At 48.4% G+C, this 23,718-nt stretch overlaps 1 protein-coding gene across 16 annotated transcripts in view; it reads right to left on the reverse strand.

Annotated features, from left to right (window-relative positions):
* The window catches only part of RASAL2 (RAS protein activator like 2), a 138,530-nt gene that overhangs the window by 7,087 nt on the left and 107,725 nt on the right, over positions 1 to 23,718 (reverse strand). For 11 of the 16 annotated variants that reach the window (XM_015869600.3, XM_015869599.3, XM_085512131.1 and 8 more), the window contains 12 exons: positions 16,781 to 16,934; positions 15,319 to 15,417; positions 14,331 to 14,885; positions 12,793 to 12,937; positions 10,854 to 10,998; positions 9,757 to 9,993; positions 8,903 to 9,104; positions 6,427 to 6,626; positions 5,120 to 5,981; positions 2,275 to 2,409; positions 1,082 to 1,284; positions 500 to 587 (listed from right to left, as the gene is read on the reverse strand). In XM_015869600.3, the coding sequence (XP_015725086.2) occupies positions 500 to 587; positions 1,082 to 1,284; positions 2,275 to 2,409; positions 5,120 to 5,981; positions 6,427 to 6,626; positions 8,903 to 9,104; positions 9,757 to 9,993; positions 10,854 to 10,998; positions 12,793 to 12,937; positions 14,331 to 14,885; positions 15,319 to 15,417; positions 16,781 to 16,934 (3,025 nt within the window). Of the gene's footprint in view, positions 1 to 499; positions 588 to 1,081; positions 1,285 to 2,274; positions 2,410 to 5,119; positions 5,982 to 6,426; positions 6,627 to 8,902; positions 9,105 to 9,756; positions 9,994 to 10,853; positions 10,999 to 12,792; positions 12,938 to 14,330; positions 14,886 to 15,318; positions 15,418 to 16,780; positions 16,935 to 20,905; positions 21,076 to 23,718 lie in introns of those variants that run through there. The other 5 variants (XM_015869601.3, XM_032446265.2, XM_032446264.2 and 2 more) reach the window with 2 other exon arrangements.

Below are 23,718 nucleotides of genomic sequence, written 5' to 3' on the forward strand. Positions count from 1 at the left end.
CAAACAGTCGGATGGGGTGAAATGCCACACAGGGGGTTACGCTGGGCAATGCTCCATGGCAAGCATTCTCTTGTCTTCACAGCAACGTTCAAAGCCGTGCTTTTAGCTCGCATAGCTGAGATGCATGCACGTGGCAATCCAACTATGCTGGTATGAAGCACAGCTTCTCCAGAGTTCCCAGGCCCACACTTGGAACAATGTCTACACAATGCACCACACTATTCCTTTGCCCCCCTGGAATCTCATAAGGCAGGAAATATTTTGGAGAAGCAGTCAGCCCTGTGATTTGTTGCCAGCTTTCTCAAAAGCCACTGTCAGACAGGGCAGGCTGCATTAATTACAAAACACAGCTCTCCTAGAAGGCAGTTGGTCACATGTGCGACACCATGAGCCAGTACTGGCTTGGGAGCTAGATAACAACGTTGGGGCAAGACGATAGGAGAAAATAATGGGTTCTATGCACAGAACACTCAGCTCTTGGGGATCCTGAGCTCCTTACCTGTGCATCAATAATTTTCTGCTTTGCATCAATGACAGCTTGCATCTCTGCATGATCTTTCTTCAGTTCCTCTTCAACTGCCATGAGCCTGGTGCACAAAAAGAAGTATGAATTAGGACAGCTCAGCATTATTCCAGAGCATTTGAGGTACTCTGCCCTCTTGGTTTGACTTCTCCAATTGTTCTTGTGTGCAGGAAGAGAATTTTGCTGCACTCTGGAAAGGTTACTTATCCATCTCATGCTCCCAGCTGGCTAACCCTAGTACTTGCAAAATGGACATAGCCAAAAATGCAACTGTTCTGGAGAATACAGCCTTCAGAATTGACTCCAAACAAAGCAAAGAGATTAGTTCTCAGTACAGCAGAGACCAGCATTACAAATTCCTGACTGCTCCTCCACTCTCTTGGCAACTTGAGGCCAGTTTCTATATCCATATCTGTTTTCTCACTTCCAAGGCAGGACAGCACCATTCCAGAGATGTCAAACTGCCCATGCAGCTCTCCCTTCCTAGTGCCATAGCCAGCATAAGGCACACAGGGGAGCTTCTTGCCCTACACGTTTCCAAACTTCCCCAAGCCTCACCTGCTGATAATGCTTTTCATCTGGCTGTCCTTCTCCTCCTGTTGCCTGCGCAGTCTCTCCTCGCTGTCCTCCAACCTGGACTTGTACTCCATCAGCAGCTTCTGCATTTGCTGCTCCTGCACCAGGAGCCGCCGCTCGTACTCCTCCAGCCGGCGGCTCGACACTTTCAAACGTTCCTTCAGCTTCGCTATCTCCTGCTCGTACTGCAGGCAGGCAGAAAGAAGGGAGGGATCAGACACAGAGGGGAAAGGAAGAGATCAGACTGTTATACTTCTCTGCTGCTGTTTAGGGCCAATGCTTTTTTGACTGACAAAGGATCATGGGAGCTCCCATTCAGCATTATGCTACTCCTGCTCCACAGGATGTCATGCACAACCTTAAGCATCAGATGGATCCAACATGGCTCCTCAGCCCGGGCTGGTAACATCCCCAGTCACTGCAGACCCAAGGAGCACACAGACAGAAGCTGCCAACAGCAGCAATGTGATCAACCATTGAGCTACTGCAGCACCCCAACAGCACAATCCTCAGGACCAAGGCATGAAGCCACTTGCCCCAGGTTGAAGGCAGCAGATATTGCTCACAAGGCCAAAGTTTTGTCCTGCTTACTACCGGATAACCACTTCTGCATTAGTGCAGAAATACTGTGCCACCTCAATGACGGGTGTCCACCCCATGGGGAGCCCAGGACAAAATCTGAATCTACTGGTGGGCTGCACTTAACCAAGACTTGCACAACCACTTTGCAAATACACTCAGCTTGGATTAACAATCGTTGTTTCTTTCTCAAATGGAATGTCATGATGACTAAAAGACTTCGCAAGCATCAAAAACCAGCAGTATAAGACAGCTATGATGTTGTCATAAAAATAATAACTTGAGCAGGATCTAATGCACTTACACAGTGTGACTAATGATGCAAGCAAACGCTGAAGACCAGCCTGTAATCTATGAGCCCTGAGCTATGTCCACGTGCAGCCACCTGACATGCTGCAGCCTGAAGGTGTGTGCTCATCCACAGCATGGCACTGTGCCTCACAGTGTGACAGTACGAAGCCGTGCCCACACAGCCTGCTTGGTTCTGAAGGGATGACTCTGGCATGGCTGCCCCTGTCAGCTGCTGTGCACCCAGCTCTGGGATGGGCAGGACCCGCTGTCATCCCTCGAGTCCACCCATACAGAATGAAAGGTACCTTCTCGGCATGCTTGGCTTCATCTGGGTTCTGCTCTGTGTCCTCCTCGACTTCCTCATACTGCCCATTATTGAGGACCCACGCTGCTGTCCTTTCCACTGGTGACATCGTGGCCGAGTCCACAGGTGACTGGACCTGCAGCAGAGACACCTGTAAGCATTTGTCAAAGAAATTACACCCGAATCAGCTCTCACATTGATTGGAGGAGAAAATTGCCCATGGATCTGTCAGCCTCCATGGCCCCAAAACCTCTCTGCTTGGTCAAAATTCCATGCAATTCTCACGGACAAAGACAAGTTTATAAGCACAGAAATTAGCATAACTACCCCTGAAAGAGCAACCCTGTCTCTGGGTTTTGAGAACTGCAATAGGCCAAGCTTTTCCCCATCCATGGCTTCACTTTGTGCCCGAGCAGACCGCCTCCAGTTGTACAAAGTGAGGGCTGCTCCATGGCGCGACCATTTAGAAGCCAATGTCTCGGTTAGGAGCTGTGTGCTTCCAGCAGCCACATTCAGAGAGCTTATGAAGAGCACTTGAGATGCTAAAGGTTTCTGATTTACAGGAGAAAGAAGCAATGCTTGCTAGGAACCAATTCCCCTCTTTGCTCCCTCCCAGAGGAACACGCTGACATTTCTGTTCCCACCTACCTACTAAATGGAAATGGAAGGCAAAAGCTGACCTCTCCCAGCAAACAAAGGGCCTCGCTCTGCATTCAGAAACAAATGGGACTTGTGGAGAACAGAGTCTAATAATTATAACGCCCACAAAGCTATGCCCGGAAAGAACATGCCCAACTTCTCCTTTTTGCTCTTTCTTTTTATTAAATAAGAAGAGAATTCCACAACACGATTTGCAATTAAAAGGATGCAGTGGAATTTGCATCAAATAAAAAGGCTGGCGGCTCACTTTGGCACACTTCAAGGCACTTCTCAGGGCTGTGGGCAAGGAAAGAACAAATTGATTTCTATAAAGCAGGACCAAGCAGCCCCGTGCACCCAGTGCCAACAATTAGCATGGGAAGGAGGGTGGAAGAATAAGCAGATGTGAGTTGCTACAAGGGATGGGGAGGAGCCTGCCCTGAAGCCAGGCATAGCTGCAGGTATTGATGCAGTTATGGAGCACACAGATACCTGCAGACACACCACCTTGATGCTAAACAAGGACATATAATGGATTTATTTAGGGCAGAGGGAAGTCATTCCTGGCCTGCACATTTCCTACCATCTCAGAACTGTATTCAAGGTACTCAACCTGTCACCCTATCCATGCCTAAATGTGAAACACACTCAAAAGAAGGACGCGAACGCGAGCACTTCAAACAATGAGTAATTATGTTTCTGACATTAGCAAATTGGCATAGCAGCCTTTGCTTTGTGATTCAGTGCTTCTGATCTCCTCGTACCTCCGTTCTGGAGCCCTGGTTGCTCTTGGTTCCCAGGCACCAGTTAGACTGTCTTCCTTTAAACTGCACCACTCAGGGGTGTTTGCCAAGATGGCTACGCCAGCAGGGACAGCAGCAAAGCCTCCAGAGCAGGAGCCTGTGCTGGCAGCAAAGTTCCTCTGCCAGCTCTGCCTTACAAGCCCAAAGTTTCCCTTGCACAGCCTTGCTTGCAGCAGTGCTTCTGCTCCAGTGGGGATGCAGCTGCATGGGCAGCACAGCGCAGCCTCAGCAGCTGTGACTTTCTGGAGCTGAACTGCTTCCTCGTGCCTATGTACAGAGCAGCATCCTTCACGGAATGGTCTTGTGGGACATTAAAATGTCCTTCAAAAGCAGGTCGGGTAAATCAAAGTCCCACGTGTTTACTCCCGCAGTGACCACAGAAGAATGCACCTAACCAGAGGGACAGCACAGGTGTTGCCTTGGAGAGCCTCTGCCTGCCTGGCTGTAGGCTATAGGACATTCCTCAAACCAACCACCTTCCCTGTCCCACAGTCAAGACGCTTCCTACACTCACTGCAGTGTCAAGCATTTAAATACTTCTTTTTCTCTTGAATATCGCACTGATTTAGCAAATACTTCTCAACTGCAGCAAATCACAATAGGATTTCTTTAAGGTTAAGGAATGCTGCCTTTCTGACAGGAAAATCCTGACTTAAAGCTGTCTACCAGCAGCTGATAAAATGGGGATTTAGGAACTGGCGCATATAAACACTCCTTTCCAGAGAGCGTTTGCATTACTCACTGTTTGGGATGATTAATGAACAAGCAGTATTTGGGGCCAGCAGTAGGTTGGTGCATCATGGTGAAATGCAGGTCTCTCCACACTTGAGACACCTCTAATTATTTATTATTTTGGCAGCAATTTAGTTCAGGATATTTAGCCTTTGTTTATTCCTCTGTTTTTAGGTAGCTATGCTTTTAAATCAGCACCGCAGGGTAAATGTGTTCTCCCCTGGCAATCTTAACTGTGACTTCAGAACAAAGCTTCTGCTACTTTGTACTTGGGGAGATGTTCAAGCTCTGTTTCTCTCAGCAGACGTGCTGCTGCCTTAGTAAATGAAAAGCATTTCTGTTAAGCTTCTGTACAAAAGCATCCAAAATAACAGGTAAGCTAGGTCTGCTGGGTTCGTAATGGGAACAAGCTGGCACTTTGTGGCCAACAGCAAGGCTAAGTGCCATAGTCAGCCAGCACAATTCAGCTCAATTTAGATCACAGAATAGCTTAGGTTGAAAAGGACCTCAAAGGTCACTCTGCAGGCTGGCTGCCCCCCAGCTCAGGTTGCCCACAGCCCATCCACGGCCTGGGGCACTCACTGCTCTGGCCAGCAGTGCCACACCAAAAAGCTTTGATGGTCAATGCAGCAACCAGTTGAATACCAACGCCTGGGCAGGGACTTTCCTTACCTGCTGTGTTTGCTGCCTCTGAATGGCCCTCACCTTCGGGACCGGGCTCTCCCTGGAAGAGGAGGACTGCTGCCGGGAGCGGCTGCCATTCTGGATGGGCTCAGTCACCACAGCCCCCGACACGGCCGACATGCTGCCCGTGCTGCGCAGGGACGCGCTGTGTGGCAGCGACTGCGGCGCTTTAGCCCTGGCCCCTAACCCAGCCTGGTCCATTTTGCGGATCTGTGCCTGGCTGCTGCTGTTCTGGCGGGGCAATGCAATGGGGACGTGCTTGTCTGGGATTGTGTGCCGCCTAGAGAAGTCCTCGCTCTGCGTGCTGCGCTTGGTGAAGTCCTCCATGCTGCTGTTGCTGGGCCCGCTGAGCTTAAAGTCTTCGCTGTTGCTTCGGCTCCGCGAGCTGGCGGTGCTCAGGTTCTCCAGGCTGGAGTCCACGGAGGCCTTGGGCATCGGCGCAGGTGGGTTGTTGAGGTGGTACACCGGGTTCTGGAATGACAGAGGCTGGAGGCTGCCCTGCTGGTTCAAAGCTGGGTGCAGCGGCCTCCTCACCTGGGGAGCGCTTTGGGGCGTGCTCTGAGTCTCCCACAGCTGCTTGATGTTTGCCACCTGGGTGATGGAGAGCTGGCTGCCGGCCAAGCGCAAAGGCACATCGTGCATCATGGAAGTGTGGTCGCTGTGAGCGGTGTGGGGATCCTGCAGGTCCATGAGGGAGATGCTCCGACCATTGGGCAAGATGCTCTCTCTTTCGTCCTTATCTGAGTAAGTCATGCTCTGAGTGGACGCCTGCTGAACCAACAGCAAGGTCTTGCCCCTGAAATATCCATCTATGTTTTCCTGGGTTGGAGACTTCAGTTTATGTAAGTCACTGTGGAGCGGAATGGAGTTTGGTTAATTTTTAAGCAGCCAAGACCCTGAGAGACCTGTCCTAGAGAAACCTCTTTCCTTCATTCAAACCTCCCCTCTACTCCAAAAGCTTCAAGGAACTGGATTTCCTTTTATGAGCTCTCTGAGGTCAAGACAGAACACAGCCTTCCTTAATTACTACTCCCATCTTTGAAGATAAGTCTGATTCAAGAAGCGCTTCATCTTTATGTTCCACAGGTAGAACACAAACCAGCCCCACCAACCCCCCCCCCTCCCTTTCCAGCAAGACTTCAGAGATGTTCCCATTTCACTTTAACCCTGCACCAAAGCTACATATTTTGTGCATCTCAGAACCCAACAGGAGCTGCATGAAGCTCTCATGATGTAGCTGTGGGCCGGTACCTATCAACTCCCCGGTATCTCCTCGAGCTCTGGCTGTTACATACCCATCAGTGGGGTCCTCGAATATCTTCTGAAGCCCTGAGGAGAGACTGCCGCTGACGTTTGGACTAGAGCTGTGCTCAGTGAAACGCCTCAGCTGCTGCTGTATTGGCGTAGGGTTGGTCATTGATTTGGTGATGTCAGCAAGAATACGAGGAAGAGGTCCCAGTTTTGCCACGGTCGCCTGTAGGAAGGAATTTTCACCCTAATTGGACAACAAGCACCGCGACATCCGCCAGTTTTTGATAACGATGCACAGAGGCGGAGGGGTGGAGGTGGAAGGAAGGAAGGTGGGTGGTTGTGTGTGGGTGTGCCAGGACCGTAATGCAGTGTTACGGAGCAGGGTGACCACGGCGACGAGATGGATGGAGGAGACGAAACGGGGTGCAGCAGACATTGAGGAAAGAAAAGGAAATAGACAAGAAATTAGGATTGACCTCAAAAATAAAATAAAAAATCATGCTCAACAAAAAAAACTATGGCCATTCCAATGCAAAACTCTCATGCAAAGCAAACTAAGTCCAGGCTGGGTGAGGTCAAAGTGAAAACTATGGTATCTATTCATTAAAGGGCATTCGCAGACTACAGATTCAGCTGGTGGGGGAACTTTCCAGGCAAAGGGTGTCACGTGGTGAAGGAAACGCATGCCAACAGACAAAGGGGTGTGTGGCGTTCACAGGGATCATGGCAGGGCTGCAAGGGTTGAGGGAGACGGGAAAAGGGAAAGTTTTCATTTGCTTTTTGGTATCCTGCACCGATGCCAACTTCCGCAGCAACTTGTTATCAAAAACTAAGGCGTTCTCCCCTGCTTAGGAATAACTTCACGAGAACATCAGTGATCCTCATCCCCACGTTATCACAGCGGCCTGGGATTAAAGGTGTACACATTCTCTGCTCAGTGCTGGCTGGGCCTAGGGGAGGGCAGCTGACCCTGGAAGGCTGCTCATTCAGGCTGCCTCTCTCTCCCTTTGGGTCACTGGCTATACCACCTGCAGGGCATCTTCAGGCACGTGGCTCTGAAGGAAGAAGGGGAAACGCTGGAGGCTTATCATTAGGTAAAGCCCTGCCACAAGAACCGTTCCCTTCAAAGACATCTGTATTTTTCCTGCAGGCAGATATTCATCCAGCTTGATTCCAAGGAGAGGTCTCTTTACAGACACTATCTCCCAGCACTACTTCCGTGTCTGTTAAAATCTCAAAGGTGACTTCTCTCATCATTTCCCAGTCATTACCTGCAGTAAAGCAGCACTGCAACATAACTTTACCCCTTCATTTTTCTTTCAGCAAACCACTACCTGAGCCCCCAAGCTCCTGTTAGGACACATCCGTGCATCTAACCCACACAAAGGGCAAAGCAGACCTGCTTTGATGGCCCAGCCAGGTGCAGCTCCTCCCTCTCCTCAGCATTTACACCATCTGCATTCCAAGAGCAGCTCACAGTAACTGAATGCAAGGATCCATTTGCAGTTCTAAAGACTGGCGCTGGGTTTCTCTTGACCTGACACCTGACTGGCACTACATGAGTTCACCACAACCCAGAGAAATGGAGGAAATGGTCTTTTGAGTGCTGCCTTTGCTTGTTTTCCTAAGGCTGCTGAGCTGCCTTCAGAGCAGACCTTACTGCCTGTGACATTCTGTGTGCATGTATGAACTAAAGGGGCAAACAAGACCACAGACTGCTATCAAATGACAATTAATACATGTTGTCTCTTCAAGAGAAGGACGTTTCTGCTTCATTATCCTTCCTTATCAAGGTTTTAATGATTTGGGATCCTGGAAAGCCATACAGCAAACAAATGCCTCTTCTCTTTCTACAGCTAAATGGAAATGATGTTTCTCATTGGCAGTGAGCATCTATTGTGATCAGCAGAACAGGGTCTGGAAAAGGCATCTGATCCCAGCATGATACAGAGGCAGAAAGCACCTTGCCTTTGTTACAGGATAAAGCTGAGAGTCAAACCAGCTTTTTACATGGCACCCTCTTACCTACTAAAACCTAACCTGAAGACTGCAGAGATGAGACCGTCCCAGCTGGCTTTGGATCACAAATAGAACATAAACAGGTCTGCCCGGCCACTATACTCCTGCACCAGAAGAGTACTGACAAGGGCTACAAGATTTTCACTTTCTGCCCATACACCCTTCTCCCTTTTTCCCAGGTCATTTACGAGGAACCTGACTGCTCAGAGAATTCCAGACCCATTTACAAGTGCTGCCTTCTCCACTTTTAACATCCAGCCTTACTTGAGGCTCTGCAAAGTGTTTGCACTACTGCTGGAGCCCAACCACTTCACATGCTCTGATGAAGAATCAGAGAACGAGCAGTTGTGAAATGCCACTATCATACATTCCTCTCTGAAGCTGTTGAATAAGTTTATCCCCAGTGCAGGCTTCAGCTGCTCCTCTGATGTTTCCCAGTGTTTACAGTTGCTATGATACAATCGCCGGATTCACCCTCCCAGGCCTCCAAGCCTGCTTTACCTTATCAAGTTGGGACACAACCTCCCATAAGAGGGAATGCAAAACTGAGAGCTCTCTGCCCAGGTCGATATAGCCCTCAAATCCAGGCATGTTTGAGATGGTATCTGGATTAGAGATCTCCAGGAGAAATCGCTTCATCCCCCCCCACTCATGTTCCAGGAAGTCGTTCATGAAAGCCATGTACTCTTCCTTGTTACCAAACCTGCAAGAAAGGAAGGTTGGGGAACATCCAGTCAACAACCCCTGTACAAAATACAGAGCACGAGTGCTTGCAGACAGTTTATTTGCATGCTTAACTTTAGATCTCCCTTTCTAAAGAGGGGAAAAAAAGAGCTGGGGTCACCATTTAAGAGATTCCCTGCTTTTGGCCATGTTTAAACACCAATAACTCTCTGAAGAAGGGGCTCAGCCCATCTCTCCCTCCCACAACAATCTGTTCTCTCCTCCCCTTCTCTGCACTCTATCCCCTGCAAGGGAAATGCCCTTGTTACCACTCAGCTGGGAATACTGGAGGAGGAGAGGGGGAAAGTCAAGTTCCTTGTTGGAAACAGTCTTTCTTCTTTTGAAACAGGATACACACTGACATGCTAAAACCCAGCTTTCTTCTTGGATTTATATGGTGTTCCTCTACTGAATTCAACAGAGCCCGAATCTGCATGTGAAAAAGAGAACCTCTCTCTCACTGAGGTGGACAGGGCTCACATCTAAGTGAGAGCTTTCTTCCATTTCTAAAGCTGACTTCGATCTGCTGAGTGCAGACACAGCTACCAAGCTCTGCTCTCCTCACTCCACTGCAACCTCCGGTCTCTTGTAGCCCTATAGGCACAGACTTCAGTTTTACTGTCACCACCTACTTAGCAAAATTGGCGAGGTTCTGAATGACTTTAGCAATAAGTGTGAGCGTGCGCGACGTCCGGTCGTCAGGATACTCCTGCATGAGGCTGAAGAGGCTGGGGGACATGATGGCGGGGCACAGGAAGCGGAGGAACAGGGAGGCGCTGATCAGCCGCTCGCTGATGTCCTGCTTGCCCCTGCTCAGGCACTGCTGCTTCCAAGATGCAAACACCTCCTTCAGCTCACGAGGGAACACGCTGAAAAAGAATAAAGCAGGACATTTAAAACGGCACGGGCGATGAAATAGAGCAAAATTGAACTGATGATCAATCGCTTGGAACAATTATCTGTGAGAAACTGTAATCGGCTTTATTTATTGTCTCTTGTCTCCCCTAGGCTAGGAAATGTCATTACGCATCTATTCTTGGATGCTCACTTAATCTGGTGATACTTAAGTACTGTTTAAAGCATCCCTTTTAATATCTATTAGACGAAGCCCTTTTCAGACACACTGACTTATACCAGCTAAGAACTACCTGCTTGGGAGCAGACGTGGTGTTAGAATACAGCAAACAAACTGAACCCATCTCCATGACTACAACTGTTATCTTGCTTGTTAACCTCGCTCAGTGCTCCACGTGTGCTCCCCTTGAAGCAGAAAGGCCCTTCTTGCAACGGCACTCAGACACAGAGATTAACAGAGAGCTCTCAGCCAATGTTTCCTCCCTCCTTGTGTTTTCCTGCTCATTTTTACAGATCTAAAGGGGCTGAGAGCTTTCCCTGAATATCTGAACTTTCAGCTCTTTATCCCAAGCTCAAACTCAGCTGCAGTGTTCTCACTGGATTCCCTCCCAGCTGCAGTTCCCCTGACAGAACACACCAGCAGAAGCTGCTGTAGGTACGGAATATTGGACTGCAGCACCCTGTCCTGGGGGTGAGTTCCACCTGCCGTGCTGTCTCACACATAGTAAGCCAGTGAGGACAACAAACAAGGGCAGGACTGGAAGATCTATTGGAAGTTCTACGCTATTTCCCTGTCTTCTCACCCTCAGAGGAGGAATGGGCACCTCCTGAGCAAACGACCTAATGGGGGAGAAGGGGAGGGGAGATGCCTCACCAGTAGGAATTGATAATCTTGCAGAAGGCCAGCTCACAACACATTTTCAGGTTGCTCTGATGGTCTGTTAATTCACTGGATGAACATTTGCTGGGATCCACTTCACAGTTTTCATCTGACTCATACAAAGCCTTGATAAACTCCCCTGGACAAAGGGAAGAGGATGACAAACCAGGGTAATTACATGAGAAGCCTCCTTGACACACCTTTAAATCCTGTTTATGCCTTTCCTTGGCAACTGCCTCTTCTCCCCTCCGTGTCTGCAATAGTCTCCAGACACCAGCTGTTGGGGACACGGCTCCTCCCAGCTCTTTCAGACCAGCATTTGCTGTAGCAGATCAGACGACTGCTGCTCTAATGCCTCAGCCTCCTGTGCCCTCTCTGCCCCCACACATAGGCACAATAACAGGATGGCTTTGCTGTAACCCCAGCAGACACTTCATTTATAGCCTGGAGAACAGGATTCGACTCTGTCCTCCAACTGTGTTATCAATCATATGATTACCCACAGCCTCAGAAACGAACCTTTGCTATTTGTCTTCATAATTTCTGCAGGAAATATATTTGACAGTCTTATTTATTTTTCTCATTTCTAAATTTACTGTTTTCTGTTTGCACTTCAGTAAGAGAAGTAAGTATTCCCTTCCATCAACATCTCACAGCATTCTCATAGCCCTCATCATTCAAAATCCCTCTCTTACAGGGTCACAATGGAAACTGGACACAGACAGAAACAGGTGAAGTTCACTTTTATGAGCTGGAATTATCTACTTACTGCTTTTCCTATCTATGGTAGCATACCAATCACAGGCAGACCCCTTCATTCATCTCTTTAATTATTCAATGTCTTCTGAGTTCATCCCCTCAGATGATCTTGCTGGCTCCGAGCTAACGCCAAAAGGCTTGTCTGTGCAAGGGGCCTTTGTTTCTTCTTGCTTTGTTTTCATACAAACCCTTAGTGCTTCCCCCTCCCAACCTGGAGCCAGCAGTGATCTTTTGCAAGCAAAGCAGGTGGTGCATCTTAAGCTTTTTTGTAGGGATCCAAAACATTTCTGCTGAGGGCATCTACATCACTTAATTGCCAGCCTTTCTGTATGAGCCAACTCTGTTTCATCTCTTGTTTGCTGGGTATATTGTTTTGCTTAACCACACTTGAAACGTACTCTCTGCGGTCCACAAGGCCCTGCCTTTATCATGTATTAAAATGCTCTTATGAATGTACCAGAGCTTCTTCAACACAAGGAATACATACTTCATATTCATACCTCTGCCTGGAATTTCCACCTAACTGGATTGCACCTGATGCCAGGTTCACTCCTGACACACAAAGTACTCAGTTCCTACTGTTACAAACCCCTTTTTTAGCCTGGTCATAGAAGAGGTGGAACAATCACCACTGCTCACAGTGGATCTGTGCTGCTATACCCACCAACACCAGAGATACAGAAGGTTACCCAGAAAAGCAGTATGATGATGTAAACATGCTGAGGGACACAGCTGTATCAAAGCAAGTCGCCCTTCTTTGGCTGCTACTCCTACATGCACCAATGAGCACCTTCCTCTATGGAGAGGAAAGGCACCAAGAGCAGGGAGCTGCCTGGATAGCTGCTCACACATTCCTAAATGTACCTAGGTGCACAGAGCTTCAGCCCCATTGCAGAACTGAGAGCCCACGCTGTGACTCGCATGTCACCAATCCACGTGGTGAGGGTTCATCACACACCTTGAGAAACCTGTGGGGCAACACAGCATGGGAACAAGGGATCATGTTATAAAGCAATGCTGGGTGTGGAAGATCCATTCCAACTGCATCGCTACAGCAACAGCACTTGGGTAAATCACCTCCTGTGTCCCAGCACAAGGCCCATACTTGATTGGTTCTCTGCATCAGCATCAAACCCTTGCAATGCAAACAGCTGACATAAAGGTATGTTCTTACCTAGCGCATCATGGAGATACTTCTGCCCTACCAACTTCAGGTATTCCTCAATAGCTTTGGTAGCAAGTGTGTTCTCCCTGAAGATCAAGACATCATGTTCCCCACAGCGATCTACCTCAGACATCACCAGATCTGTTAAGAAGTCCTGAAGGAAAAGGTCAGATGGCAGGTTAGTTTAACCAGACTCACACCAGGCTAAAGCAGAAGCCAAGAAGGAAGGAAAAGCAGGAGAGCCAGATAATGACTGAAATAAGGTAATGCTTCTTTTAAGCAAACTCTTCATTTTACCTGGTGCAAACATCAGCTGCACCACCACAGTGTGACATGGGAACGTGCCCTCTTTGCAGATTAAGGCTATGGCAGCCTAAGGAACTCAATGCTTCCTGCAAAGAGAGCTTCAGACTTACAGGCACTAGGAGGGCAATGTCAGAACAGTAACTTATTCACCTGCTGGAGGTAGATAAACCAGAGCCCACTTCCCAGGAGGATTTCAACACAGCTCTACAGGAGCTGCCCCAGCTACCAACCTCTCTAGGTAAAACAGCTGGTAAGTAACCAAGGGAATCACGCAGTGCCACAAAGCACCAGCCTTCCTGAGATCTACATCAGGCAATGGGGGGACAGTAGAGAGTGGTACACTCTTGAGAGTTACAATGGGATCTTTTCAGAGCAGTTAATTTAAGCTGTCCCTTGACTGCTGCTTGTGGTCATTCTCCCCTACCTCCAACTCTAGCCTGTGCTCAGTGGTGCTCAGCCTGTTCTAGCTGGCATTACTGGAAGGAGCTGGCTACAGCTTGGTACTACTCCCATGCAGCCACTTGGCAGGCAGCACCTGGATGAATCAATGCTCCTTAATGTCCCTCAGATTTTCTGGAAACCTGCAGGATATTCTCCCACAGTCTGTTCAAAGCAACCAGGGCTCTCATCAATTACTGCATTACAGGGAGCCCACCAGTGTGCACCTAGAAGTCCTAATACCATTCCTGGGGCAGGTGGGATCACCATTAACTGAGTAGGGATTCTCCAAATGGCTGTTCAATTGCTGACCAAATCGATGTTCATGTTGATTAGCTGGCTTAGCACTGAATCAGCAGTGGCATGCTGCTGCTTGCTGTATTGGAGATGTATTTATAGAAGTTATTCTCTAGTCTATTTAACTCTTGCCCACTTACCTCTTTATCTAGTATCACAATTCAAGAAACACAGAAAAGGTTCCTGCATACTTAAAGTGCAGGCTCTCATTTTTCAGTCCTTCCACTTACACTTTGTACACAGTATCTTTAACCTTCCTATCAACTCAGGCACTTCATTTGTGTTGGTGTGGTGCCTATTTGCATGTCTTCCTGGTAGATGTAACCACCAAGCCTTTCAAAACACTTTTGAGGGCCTCTTCTCAGCCTCAGCCCATCAGGCACCTTGTGCGGCTGCTTGTGGTCACACAAGCCCAGGAATCCTATTTTCTACAGGCCAAAAGTTGAGAAGATACAATCTACCATCAGAAGGAAGGAGCCATTTTGACAGGGGCCGCCCACTCTTACCTTAGCTCTCCCCGTGCTCTGAAGAATGTGCACCATTGCACAAGCCATCTCTTCCTTATTCCTTACGCTGATGACCGGCTCCAGCACCGAGCACAGCATCGTGTAATTGCTGGTAACAAACTCTGCAAACTCCTTGTATTGCTCCATGGGTAAGATGGTGATGGTCTGATAACGAGACTTGATGCGAATGGAAGGTCCCCCTGATTTCCCTTTGTTGGGTGTAGGTGTGCTGACCGGGTACCATTTCTCCACAAACTGGCGACCCGTGACAGTGGCCATGGGAATATTGACCAGGCCGACGTAATTGTTTTTGTCCTTTTTCTTTTTCTTCTCCACATCCTTGTAGATGTGAACCGTGATGCTGTGAAGAGCTGGGAGACCGTAGAACTCAAAGTGCTCTCCCCAGAAGATGTTATCTGCTTTCGTTTTGCTGGTGGTGCGGGCAAAGAGAGTGTCATCAAGGCACAGCTCACAGAAGTATTTCTTCTTGGGGGCCAGGTCTTTTGCCTCGATGATCCAGAGACGAAGCACATTTTCAGCTCGACGGCAGTTGTCCTGCACAGAAGAAACAACTCAGATGTGATTCATAATTTCTAACATACAGAACATTGTCTTGCAGGGAAGCAGCAAAAGGCTGCCCTGTGCATCAGAGCCAGGGACAGAATCAGGATTTGCCCAGATGCGCCTCCACATTAAACCATGAAGCTCCTCACCCCCACCTTCTGAGGCTCAGAAATCCAGTATGAAACATCATAATGAGGCACGGGGAGATCAGGAAGCACCGTGACATGATTTGTTAATCAAAGCTTTAACCTACTGCCCTCAGTGGAAAAGTGCACAGCAGCTTTTGGGACACTTCTGAGTGGACTTCTCCTCCCCAGACTAAATTAATGGAGCAGGTACCTGCGGGAAGCCCTGTTACACCGGACTGAAACCCAATCGTACCACATCTGTACCCCAGTAATCTCATTGCTGCAGTTCCTATTACCTTATTCGGCTGCACTGTTCTGCGTAGGTTTTCCATCCACTTATCCCTCTCTGCAGCAGAGGAACAGCTGAAGCATTTACTGCCGCTGGAGTAGGTTACCTGGAAGGTGGAAATGACAGGCTGAGTTCAGGCAAGCCTAAGAGACATGTAAGGGGCTGCAAGAAGCAATGTTTGAGCAACTAAGTAAACATGAAAAAGGCAGGAAAACAATACAGGAGCCTGCAAGGCAGAGAAGGTAAAAGGCCCAAAAAAATGCAGAGAGAAAAAAAAAGTCAGTTCAAATTAAAGTAATATACGAGGAGCACCAAAGGCTCCTCTTAAAGGCTTTTCAACAAGGCTTTAATCAAGCAGTTAATTTTTCTTTTAACGCTTGTTAATTGATCCATAGCTGTTGAACACTTGCAGTTTCCCCTTCTAGGTGATTTGGTTACTAACAGGGTGAAGGCAGACAGAGCATTGTATTAATACAAGTTAGAACACAGTGGAAATGGTGTCTTCAGGAAACACAGAATGTTTCTGACAATCAAATACAAACCAAAGCAGCCGTGCTCTGATCCAGCATCTGATGCCATCCACAATCCTGCTTCAGGCAGGTGTGAGCCACCTTGGTTCTTTCACTTGTACCTGGCCTGAAAAGCCTAATTTACCCTTCCCATTCATCTGTGCACACAATTAAAAAGCAGTTTGAGGGAACAGCCCCAGAGCTCTGATGGTGCCAATACTTTCACTGCACACCTCAAACCAAAGCAAGCTAGAAAATGCTTCCAACCGAAGGAATAATAGGCTGAAACAAACAGGAGCAGCTCCTGGATCCACCCTGAGGGAGAAGAGCCTGATATGCTGGTTTTCTGCCTGAGCAGTTGCCCAGGTTGCAGACGGATCTCTGCCCCAAAAGGTACATATCTGAGCAACCCTGCAGCACAGACTGGACCAGCTGCCCATCACCCCGATGCCAGATTACAGCGGGTTTAGATACAGCCAAACAGCACACATGGATGTGCTGTAAGGTAAGCCCTGTGCTCACACCGGCAGCAAGGAACTCCTGCTCCACAGCACAGCAACGTGCCCACCGCCACTGGGGCAGCAGCCAGGGAAACAGGCTGAGCTGACAGAAGCAGGTTCAGACTGGAAATCACATTTCTCAATTGTAGCATAATTTGTACCTTTAATTCTAGGTAAATCTGAGGAGAATGAACACGTGGCTTAAGAGCAATAGTATATTTCAGCCATGCATTCACACCCAAACTACAAACTCTTAGACACTTCCTAAGTTAACATGTTTTCCACTTAGAAGACGCAGCAGCTGAAGATTTCCCCACATTGATGGCTCAGCCCCAAGGACTCCAGCAGCCCCCACCCAAACCCCCAGGCAGGTTTGGCTGCAGACCCCTCCTCCTATGACACAGTGCCCTGCCAGGCTTCAGACCCACTGCGCTGCTTCTATTCGCAGAACGCTCTTTACCTCAAAGCAGAAGTCCTGCCCGAGGATGCTGCTGTGAAGTGGCTTCACAAAGACCTTTTCTTCTGCCCCAAGGTCCAGGGCCTCCACTGCGCTGCCGGGGCTCAGCAGGGACTCATGGGAGCGGGACTCCTTCAGCTTCGGCAGCCCACGTGATCTGCAGAGCAAAGGGAGAGGAAACATTGGTTTTCTCACAATTACCAGCAGGGTTGGCAAGATCTCAGAGAGAGCTGCCAGTCGTTTAATCACAGCAACTTGCACAGTTAGCCCGTAAGGCTACTAACAAGTAACGTTAGGCCAGTAACCCCTGACTCCAAAGAAAACATCCAGGGCACAAAGGCTGTTCCCACCCACCCGGGCATTGCTCCCACTGAGCAGTGTCAAACCCCTCTAAAAGATGCTGATTTTAGAGGTGACATTAGTGTCACGACCTTCTGCAATAACCACAGTGTGCTTTAGGCACAACCAGCATTTCTGCTTTTAAACATGATGCGCATACACCTTTTTCCTCCAGCTGGAACTCAGTCAAAGCAATGAGGGACATCACCCGTCCCAGCTTTGCATAGAGGAGCTGTTTACCTGGCAGGTCTCATTTTAAGGTGTTCAAGTTCACGTTGGTACCTACATCTGTTCATCTCTAAAGGTGCAGAATCATGGAATCATTAAGGCTGGAGAAAACCTCTCACATCCCCAAGTCCAACCCCAGCCCAGCCCCAACATGCCCACATCCCTCAGTGCCACATCCCCACGGCTCATACAATAAGATGCATTGAACACGGAAAGAGAACTCTGTTCCCATTTAATATATTAAAACGACCCAAATGGAGGCAGCAAAAAGCTTTCATCAGTGAGACATCACAAAGACACTGATTTCAAATGCAAAACAGCAGCACTGGTACAAATGCTTTGGCTGTGCTGTGCACGCTTTGTTATAACAGGTTCCAGCAGCAGCTGTACCAACGCAAACCCCAAACCTCAGCCATGTATAATTGAACGCTCGCTGCAGTGAAGGTAGGGCAAGTCTAAAATAAACACACCACAATACACCACTTTAATACCATCTCTGCAAAATCCTCTCTAATTTCTCCTCTCAAGAAAGCACTGCTGAGGTCACTTGGCTTCTATCCCTGCCCCAAACTCTCAGCAATTCCAGCCCTAGCCAAGTACTTTGGTGCATGATGCAGGGGAGCTGGCTGAGAGCCTGCAGCTACCACCAGCCTCAGCTCCTTGGACAGAAGGAAAGCATGCAGTGGTCACAAAGAGGAGGGGAGAGGGGGAAAAAGGACAAAAAGAGCACCAGATAAAGGAGAAAGAAGGAGATTTTGCAAAGCCCTGCTCAGTGGAGGCTGCACTTGGAGGAATACAAATGAAGCCCACCTACATGAAACAACTGTACAGCCACTTAGCAGTGCATCCCCAAAACATAGCGGTGCCACATGTCAGAGTCCTCCGTTTCCAGCCCGGTTCCCTGGGCTACATCTCAGACAACAAATCCTGCTGGGAGAGGAAGGGAGGCCCAAAATCCAGGAGGATCCTCCTCAAGCCTCAGGTCCTGGATTTCCGATGAGCACCGTGTGCCAGGAGGATGTGCTGGGGCATGGAGAGCTGCCTCGACACTGTAAGCACTGCCCTCACTGCGCGCTGCCCCAGGGGTGCCACCAAGAGGCTCCCGGCACATGTTGCCATGGCACAGCTCTGTAAGGAGATTAGGGGAGGCTCGGGGAGCCTGCTCTGCTGATGTGCTGAAGGTGACCTTTCCAGATAGGACAAAGATCTTCCTCTTCCCTTCCTACAATGAGTTTAATGAGACCCAGATAGTGAAGGACAGCAGGAAGGGTGAGGGATCTTCCAACAACGCATCCAAGCAGCCCTTGGGGTCGGGGTGGGGGCTGAGGGAGGAACATGGCAAGCTGTACTCAGTGCCTCCACATCCCACCTTGAGAGCTACACCTCCCAGGAGCATCTATTCTGCTCAACTTGTTGGCTTTGAACACGTGCTTTGTTGCAGAAGGTTGGCTGTGTTGGCTCAGGCGCCAGCGGTGGAGGAATGCCGATCTGTTCAAGCAGCTCCTTGAAGCTACCATACTTAAATAGCTCATTAAACTGATTAAGTGGCTTAGAATTGGCACTTTGTCTTCCATGAACACCACAGCAACGCTGGAAAGCTGTTGGTTAGAGGCAACCACACGCATTTAGGGACACAAATATATGCGCTTGTAATCACCACAATTTATATTGCACCTATTGATAGATCAGCAATGCAAATCATTGATACGTGCCTAAATCAGCAGCGTCCCAATCAATAAAGACCATAATTAGAAGGAAATAATAGCTCTATGCTCCTTAAAAGCCACATCTGATGTTCTGAAGCCATCAGTAAGAGTGAAGGAGAATTGCTCGCAGGTTTCTCTTTTGCACAGGGGCAGAGTTAATAAGTCAAAGTCACCGACTGGTTTCCCGGTGCCAAGCAAAGGGGCAAGATTAACAGGGTCTTTTCCCATATTAGTCAGGGAGCTGCTGGTAACACGAGTGCTGCTCGGAGACTCTGCTAAGAGAGAGGTAATCCCAGGGAAGCAGATTACTGTAAACAGGAAGATCACGCATGCACAAGGTGGGGGGAAGGGTTGTTTGTCCAAATCTGTTTCTGCTAAACAGCTCCATTAACAGCCCAAATCCTGATTTACAATACAATTAACTTCAGGTGACAAACTTCCCCGTGCTGTTTTTTCTCTTCACTATTGCACACAGCAAAGGATCACCAAAGATGCTGCACGAAGTGGGAGCAAATAGCAACAGCACTGATGCTTCTCACATAGCAGTTTTCCACAGCTCCTCTCTTCAGGTATTTTGGAGCACCAATCATAGAGCTGTGCAAACTCCTCCTAAATCAGAGCCCAGGTGATGCCCTGAAGCGCTGACTGAGCAGCAGCAGAAGGTCCCTCCAACAGCAGCACCACTGAGCCCCTCTCCTTGCACACAAATCCAGTTTTGCTGCTGCAGGAACACTCTGCTTGTAAGCAGGGAGCTCAGCTCCTCCAGGCTTTGGTGTCAGCCTGTTAACAGACTGCATCCTACAGACGTGCAGGATAAAGGGTTAAACCCTAATTGCTCTCTGGTTATGAAGCTCTCCTGCTGATTTTGACCTATTTAAAAGCCAAACAAAAAAGCACAAAAGACTTTCAATTACCAGGCTTACCAGGGAGAGCACTACATCGCCTCAAAAACAAACACGCGGTCATCAATAACACAGAAGATAGAAGTTGAAAACCAGAAAAAAAAAAGTATAGAAATAAAGCAAGGAGCTACCAAGGAATAGAGACCCACAATCTACGTTTCCTTTCCCAACACAAACTGGTGTGAAGGCAAAGAGTTTTTTGTTCAGCCCAAAGACCCGAAGCTGAATTCAGTACTTAACCCCTGGCAAAGCCACAGCAGCAGCTCTCTGCTCTGCTCTTGGGATCCCAGCTCTGCTGATCTGCACCCCAATGTTGGCAGCGTGGTCTGCACCAGGACGGCAGCGCAGCAGCAACGGGCTCCCTGTGCAGGCATTCATTCTGTTAACACACCACACCCTGCTTCGTTATCCAGCTGCCTATTAGCAAAACACCCCGCCACTTGGTCAACAATTCTACAAGTCCAACCAGTTTCATCGTTGTCATTGTTTTTTAAGCCAGACGCCAGCAATTTATACTGGAGGAGCCTGGGCTGTGCTTGTACAGAGGGGACGGTGCAGCCTGCAGCAGGACAGGGCAATGGCTTCTGACAGGCGGGCTGCCCTTGGGATGTTGCTCAGTTTTCACTTGGAAACAAACAGCTGCTCGAGGAACCAAATAAACCAGCTGAAAGAAAGATGTACAACTCCAAACAGGAGACGTCTCTCTGGAAACAAACCACTCCTCCCTCTTCCCTGTGCAGATAGGAAGAGATACGCTGAATGAATACGAGCTCTGACTGAGTCGAGCCTTAATAACGCATTGCATAATACAGATTTTTATCCTCGAGTCTCAAGCGGAACAAAAAATCACCCACCTTTAGTTTTTGTTCAAAAGGGGGATTAAATTACAACAAACACGTATGAGAATGCAGGAATAGGAGGCAAAGAAGTGAGGAAAGAGGAGCACAACTCACCGAAAGTAGAAGAAGCCGTCGTTGGAGCAGCGGTACCGCTTTGCCATGAAGCCCAGAGCCATGGCTACCCACTGCCCTGCTGCCTGCCACAGCCCATCCTGAAGGAGCACCAAGAGCAGGACCTGCGCTCGGCCACCACCATCGGATAATGCCATAAAATGACTTTTAGTGCATCAGGAGGGTTGTTCCCACGTGGCACTAAATCCCAACAGGGCAAAACCCTCCCAGCTGTCTGCACAGCTTTGCTGCAGTCACTGAGACCATATGCAGCCGGTCTCGGCAATCTCTGCTCCCTGTCTGGGCACCAAATGGAGGTGAGAGCCGGGGGGTCCTCCTGGACACACTCTCCAGTTGTCCCAGCTGAAGACGCTCATGTGGTCCCTCCTTACACTTTTACTTTTTTTCACGCTTTTCTATGTATTACTGACAGAAACAACCTAAGAGAGAAACACGTGGGTTGGAGAGCCCAAAGAACGTGGTGAGAACCAGGTGAGAAAGGCACTAAAGGGTGATTTGTGGTGCCAGAGAGCCCTGTGGCAACAGCTGCTGATAGCCCAGCAAGATGCTGTGCCACCGCACATCTAGGGAGCTGCATGCCAGTATGGCACTGCCACAACCAAGCAGAGTCCTTATGCGAGTGGCTTGTAATGGCTAAACGTGAGTTCTCAATAGGCAGTAATAGAAATGGTGTGTTACAGAGGCTGCGCATTCATGCACAACACTCAGCTACCAACAACAGTGGGCTCAATTCTGCAGGGACACCACAGTTTTCTCTTCCACCCCCCCCCCACTAAGCCAGTTGAAGTTTAAAACCCAAAAAAACAAAGTCAATTGGCCAACTGCTTTCTGCTGGAACGCCAGATCTGATTACAGAATATCTGCAAGTTATCTCCAGCACTCCCTTACAACATTCCTGAATCCTTTCTGCTTTAAATAGACTCTGAACAGACAGTATCCATCCTCTGTCACCATCTGCAGTGTTACGCTATCCCAAACGTGCACCACCATCTTCCTTCTTTCAGCTTTCTGCAGGTACTGACCTATAAGCATCTCCTGCTTCTTAGCAGAACACAAACACCTCAGAAGAATGAGAAAAACAACATGCCAGCAGCCTCTGCTCCCTTCAAAACCTTTTGGCGTTTTAATTTATAAAGCTACATAACACTTCCTTTGAAGCCAGGGCTCTGTATTTGTCAGAGCAAGAAAAAGGTAGATGCTATCAGTCCATCTGGCCCTGAAAGCTGGCACGGCACCATGACATCACCCAGCACTGCCGGCTCCAAGTGGGAAAGGGCTGACTCACTGGGGCAGCTATGGGGCATTTTCAGAGCAACAGATCTGCAGAAAGCAAGCACAGCAGGAGGTGGGAAAATGGCAATTCCCTCTTGTGTGTTCAGAGCCAGCTGCTGTGTGCCACCTCCTTTCATGCACACACAGGTGGAGCTGACTTGCTCCTTTGGAAAGATCCCAAACAAGAGCATAATTCTAAAGGTTTATCAATCTTTTATGGCTTTCTTCTTCCCTCCAGCTCATCTCCTCCCAGTGTACTAATCTGTTCCCCATCTCAGCGAGTTTTTGAGTTGTTTTTCCTGCTGGTCTGTTCACCAATTGCATTTTTCAGGCAGCTGCCAATGAGACGGCGAAAGGGATACCAGGGAAGGCAGACACTGTTGCCAAGTTTCACTTGGAATCACTATTTGTGAAGATTTTATTTGTAAAACTAGCCATGTTCTTCCAAAGTTGCTATGTTCCCTTTGTGCACTGATTAGACCACAAATGCAAAGAGAACTCCACACAAAGCTCTCAATCTGTTCAACCACAGGTAGCCATAAGGCTGAGTGGTGCTGTGGCATTTTCCATCCAAGAATAACTTATCAGCAGTTCATGAACCTCACCTGTATCACCGCGCTTCACAAACACACAGCCACTGTCATTGGTGCAAAGGTCATCTCCAAATAAACATCTCAGCTTGCTTTCTATGTAGCTTAGCAACTCTTAGATGATGATGCCCCCGAGCTCTGCCCTCTCTTCACTTTAGCTCATGTACCTCTGGAAGGAGGAGGACTGCATGGGCTCATTATCAAAAATGCTTAATTCCATTAGTAGCAAGCGATGGTTTCAAGGCACAGAACACTCAGAACACAGACAGAGTTCCATCTCCAGTGCAGAGCTGCTGCTCAAAGTAGGAGGCCAGACCTTCATCCTGAGGTTTTCCAAGGCTCTGTTGCCCAGACTTGTGCACAGACTCTGCCACTGGAATTCTCAGTTCTCCTGGCTCCTCCTTGTTAAATCCATACCTAGGAGACTTGAGAGGATTGATGTGACTGGCTATGCCTAACGCCATCACCACACAGTGCATGATCTCCAGTGGTTCCTTCCAAACCCTGTGATTCTGTGATGTGATGCTATTGAAACAGCCAGAGAAAATCTGTGTGTCATTTGGGTTTAGGTGACACAATTCACGCCCACAAAAGCAAGGAGGAATGAGCGAACTGGTTTGAAAGAGAAGGTGGCTATAACGTGTTTATTTCTTCAAGTTGTAGGTATTAATTATAGCTAAATTTAATGGCTTTCCCAGAATGATAGCGTTTCTCTTATAGTACAACAGAAAGCATCATCAGTCCACGTTTAGTGTGAGAACCGAGTGAGGGAAAGACAAATACATTAGTTATGGCAAAAACAGTTCTGCATTACAAAACACCAAGCCAACAACAGTAAAAATAACAGGTACCTCTATCACAGGGTGGTTTATTTCATGTGCTTTTGTTCACTAAGTTGCTTTTTATAGCAAAGCTGCAACTCCCTGAAAATAG

The sequence above is a fragment of the Coturnix japonica genome, chromosome 11 (genome assembly GCF_054131305.1).
Source record: "Coturnix japonica strain WE chromosome 11, WE-NBRP24, whole genome shotgun sequence".
NCBI lineage: Eukaryota > Metazoa > Chordata > Aves > Galliformes > Phasianidae > Coturnix > Coturnix japonica.